Raw genomic sequence first — 5,069 nt, 5'->3', positions numbered from 1 at the left:
AGGGGGGATCAGAAGGCATTGGGGGAGTCACTGTTCCCCCGAGCACAGCCAGGAGTGACCAGGAACAACGGTCACAAGCTAGCAGAGGGTAGATTTAGGTTAGACATCAGAAGGCGCTATTTTACGGTCAGGGCGGCTAGGGTCTGGAACCAACTTCCAAGGGAGGTGGTGCAGGCTCCTACCCTGGGGGTTTTTAAGAGGAGGTTAGATGAACACCTTGCTGGGGTCGTTTGACCCCACTACTCTTTCCTGCCATTGTAGGGGGTCGGACTAGATGATCTTCTCAGGTCCCTTCCGACCCTAGAAACTATGAAACTATGATTGGCTCTGTAGATGAAGGGAAACCAGTGAATGTGAAGTTATATCACATCACCAAGGTTTTTGATACAGTCTTCCACAACATTCTCACAAGCAAGCTAAGGAAGTATGGGCTGGATGAATGGATGGAAGAGGATAGAAAACTGGTTGGATCATCAGGCTCAGGGAATAGTAACGAATGGCTCCATGTCTAGTTGGCAGGCAGTATTGAGTGGAGTGCCACAGGTGTTGGTCCTGTGGCCGGGTTTGATCAATATCTTCATCGATAACCTTGAAGATGGCATAGAGTGCACTCTCAGCAAGTTTGTAGAAGACACCGAACTGGAGGGAGGTGCAGTAGTTACGCTGGAGGGTAGGGCTAGGATTCAGTGACCTTGACAAATTGGACATTTGGGCCAAAAGAAATCTCGTCAGGTTCAATGAGGAGAAGTGCTAAGTCCTGCACTTAGGATGGAGCAATCCCATGGCTTGGGACCAACTGGCTAAGCAGCAGCTCTGCAGAAAAGGACCTGGAGTTACAGTGGATAGTAGGCTGAATGTGAGTCAACAGTGTGCCCTTGTTGTGAAGAAGGCTAATGGCATACTGGTCTGCATTAGTAGAAGCATTGCCAGCAGATCAAGGGGAGTAACAATTCCTGTCTATTCAGCACTGGTGAGGCCAAATTTGGAGTACTGTGTCCAGTTTTGTGCCACCACTACAGAAAGGATATGGACAAGTTGGAGAGACTCTAGAGGAGGGGAGCGAAAATGGTGAGGGGACTGGGGCACATGACTTCTGAGGAGAGGCTGAGGGATCTGGGCTCATTTAGTCTGGAGAAGAGAAGACTGTGTGGAGGATTTAATAGCAACCTTCAACTACCTGAAGGGGGTCTAAGAAGAGAATAGAGCTAGGCTGTTCTCAGTAGTCACAGATGACAGAACAAGGAGCAGTGGGCTCAAGTTGCATCATAGGAAGTTTAGGTTAGATATTAGGAAAAACTTTTTCACTAAGAGGGTAATGAAGACCCTAGTCTTGGTTGCTCCTTGTCGAAAGGCCATAGGAGCAAACTAGAGGGAAAGTCCAAGAGCAATTCTCCTTCACCATAACATGTGTAGCTGAGATCCACTCATTGGGAGGCTATAGTAGGCTCTCATATGGATGCCTGCTTGCAGTCCAGTGGACAAGTCTCCATCCTCAACTACACCAAATAATTCCAGATCAGGAAGAAGGGGATCTTCCCTTCCAAGTGCAGTAAAACCAGTGGGACCAACACAATCATCATGGAATCTCCCATGCCATACTTATGGAAACCTACCACAAAGATAGGTTAGTGTAAATCCATCTGAGTAAAATATATGGTAGTGCCCATTGAGGACACCTCCCTCTTTGTCCCATCTCTTTCAAGTCATGGTAGCCATTATATTGAATACATTTCATTTTCCTCTTCACTCGCACAGCTAAGCTGTGACTTTATTTCCTGTTTGCAGTGCTTCCTGTTTCTTCACCAGCCTTTTATGGCTGGCAAACATAACTGAACAGGGCCTCAAACAGTTCACCCAGAATCCCTCAGTTGCCCCCTCTCTCAGCCTGTTGCATATGATTAGTGTGTCCTTGCCCTCCATGAGGTGAAGCAGGACCAGACTGCTCTGTGCTTCATCTGCATGTACATTTTTGGAGCATCCCAGGACTTGTGACAAGGACATGAGTAGGGCACTAATAGCACGTGGATCCTTATGGTAACTGGAGTACACACACATACTGAGCAGTGCTGGGCTGCGTGGTCATCATGGCTGGAAATGCTGTTCTCTGTTGGGGGAAGAAGTTGAGGAGTGCTGAGGACAAAGGAAGTACCAGACCCCCAGATTTATTTTCTGTGCTGTAGCAGTGGAAGGGTGACAAAATCAAGGCAAACCTCCAATAATTAGATTGTATATGTGAAAAATTGTAACAAAATTATAAGTTTTTTGTATATAGAATCTAATTATTGGGGGTCCTATTGTAATCACAGTTACCTTATTAGAGTAAATATGGTATTATTTTTTTCACTTTCATCATGACATGTTTACAAAAATATGTTGAGCCTTTCCCCGTTCCATCTTTTTCTTCAAAATAAGTATATTTAATAGCACATTTACTACCTTCAACCTCCCTCATGTGGTTTGTATTCTTTATTTTTATCTCTTTTTAGGTCAAGTCTGTTCTTGGTCAAACAGACCAATTGCTTTAAAAATGTAAAAACTTGTGTATGTGCATATATGTGCATCAGTCAAAGAGATGTCCATATTAATTGTGGTTAAATAGAACATTAACAACCAATTGTAACGTGTGTGAACTGTTTTTTGTTTGCAGTTGGATAGATTTGCCAGTATACGTATTCCAGGCAGTAGAAAAGAAAGACCGCCTCTGCACCTAAAACAGTCGCATTCCTCTGTTAGCGATTGGTCGTTATCATCGCCTACAGATATGGATGAGTTCATCCCTGAACCATTATCTGACAGAGAGATCCTAACGCTTTTTGAAAAAATGATGGTAAGAATTGCTGATTATTTTGATCTTGTTCTCTTTAGACAGCAGATTTTTTTTAAGGTTATTTTAATCTATGCTTAATTTATGTACCTTGACTGACCAAAGCATTATGTATACACTGGGAATCTGAATAGATGTGCTTTCTAATGCAGACCTACAGGTACCTTCTGTTTATTACAAATGCCTTCCTATAGGCCCGCATGGAGCCCACTTACACGTGGTCGTGGTTGCCCTAGGTGAGCAGGTAATAAATACAACATTAATATGTGATAAGAATTTGGCACTGTACCAAAGTTTCTGGGAAGTGTAAGCTAGAGTTGGGAACGGGAATTTCAGCATTTCATAGTTTCATTAAGGAATAAAAGGCTTTAAGTATGGCCCTGGGCCAGGGCACTGTGTGCGCCTACCACTTTAAGGCCCTGGAGCTGGCAGCCGCCAGGTGCCTAATGAGGGCAGCCATTTTAGGTTCAGGGCTGCCCATATAAACAAGGCAGTTCAGCTGCAAGAGACCAGGCAACAACACTGCCTGGCCAGAGGGCTGCTGAGTTTCATCCGGAGGTAAGGGAGGAAGGTGTAGGGGATGATAAGGAGTCTTCTGGTTCTGGGTATGACCTAAAACTACACCCTGCCGGGAGTGGGTGGCCTGGTGGGGCTCCCAGTGGTGCGGGAGCCCCCAGGAAATGCCAGGCCAGTGATCACCCCGGTGAAAGGTGGGTTGGGGCGCCTTAACCCCTAGCCCTCACCTTCGGGTGGGTTGTGTTCCATTGGAGGTAGTTGTGGGGGTGGAAGCCCCGAGGAGGAGAGCGGGGAGCCAGGGCCACGTATGGCCGAGGCTGCCTGAGCCTCAGAGGTAGAGGTGGCCAGGCATGGCTATGGCTGCCTGAGCCTACCTGAGGAGGGAAGCCCTGAGACCCGGAGCAGAGGGGGTGTTATGAGCAGCAAGAAGCCCCGGTGGGAGGGGGCTGTGACGAGAAGCCCCGGTGAGTAAAAGGGGCAAAGATCTGGGCCAAGGGTCGAGTGAACAGCAGGGCTCCATCCCAGAACAGGAGAGGCGAGTCCTGACTCTGATAAGTCCTCCACTGTTGGCAGGCAGTGTGTGGATCGAAAATAACATCTGTAGTAGCACCACGACCTGCTGCCCTGGGGGGGGAGTGAGTCCCCTGTGAGACCGAGGCTCCAGTCGTGGTGTGAGGTACCCCAGCTCCCCACGTCTGTGAAGGAGGCCCCAGGAGGGGGACCCTGGGGAAAAAGTAAGGGTTGTACATTGAAGCCTGTCTGAGTTTCGCCTGACTGCCCAGGCGGGAGCCAGGACTGTGAGGGTCAGAAGGGCTAGGGGGCCCACCGAGAGGGACGCCCAAGAGCCAGGGGCCTGGGGCCCCGACTGGCCTGGGGTGGCCCGGGACTAGAGGAGGTGAAGGTCCCAGTGAGGGGACCACACCTGAAGGGGAACCGGTTGCAGGGAGATGTGTGGCCCAGTATGACAGCGGCAGAGTTCTCCTGAAGGGAGGAACCCAGGTGGGGTCCTACATAGGATTCTGGGGCCCATTGTGTGGGACTGGAGCATATGAGAACACCATGAGGTCATCTGTGAGGCTTGGGCTGCAGTGTAGGGAAGGAATGGAGCCTCAGATAGTGCCCCCTCGCATCAGGGCAGAAAATGGGCAGCCTCCCACTTAATTTAATCTATTAATTAATTATTAAGATCAAGGCGTGGCGGGCAAGAAGGTGGGCGGTTAGCCCAAGAACAGGTGGGCGGGCTGCGCAGAGAGCAGCTCTGAGCAGGTCCCCTGTTACAGGCCCCAAATAACTCGGACTTACACCTACAGTATGATGAACTAACTCTTTAACATCTTCATTAGCAACCTGGACAAGGGTGTGGACTGCACCCTGTTCAGGTTCGCTGATGACACCAAGCTGTGGGGTAAAGTGAATACTCTGGCAGGTAGCGACCGCATCCTGGATAGGTTAGAGAAGTGGGCGGATCTGAACAGGATGCGGTTCAACAAGGACAAGTGCAGGGTGCTGCACCTGGGGAGAGGGAACCAGCATTATGGTTATAGGTTAGGGGCTGACTCTCTTGGCAGCACAGAAGCAGAGAGGGATCTTGGAGTCAGGATTGACTTCAGGATGAATATGAATCGCCAATGCGATGAAGCAGTAAGCAGAGCCAACTGCACCCTGTCCTGCATCAACAGGGACATCACTAACAGGTCCCGAGAGGTCTTGCTCCCCCTCTATGCGGCGC

General features: G+C 49.1%; 1 protein-coding gene across 2 annotated transcripts in view; it reads left to right on the top strand.

The window, feature by feature from the left end:
* The window catches only part of DIAPH3 (diaphanous related formin 3), a 562,409-nt gene that overhangs the window by 16,663 nt on the left and 540,677 nt on the right, over positions 1-5,069 (top strand). For both annotated transcript variants that reach the window (XM_019525253.1, XM_019525252.1), the window contains exon 2: positions 2,648-2,827. In XM_019525253.1, coding sequence (XP_019380798.1) covers positions 2,648-2,827 — 180 coding nt within the window. The remainder of the gene's footprint in view (positions 1-2,647; positions 2,828-5,069) is intronic.

Source organism: Gavialis gangeticus, unplaced genomic scaffold, assembly GCF_001723915.1.
Source record: "Gavialis gangeticus isolate Ggan-Ray unplaced genomic scaffold, GavGan_comp1, whole genome shotgun sequence".
Lineage (NCBI taxonomy): Eukaryota > Metazoa > Chordata > Crocodylia > Gavialidae > Gavialis > Gavialis gangeticus.
Note: the sequence above shows the minus strand (reverse complement) of the source record. Positions and strands in the feature narration are given on the sequence as shown.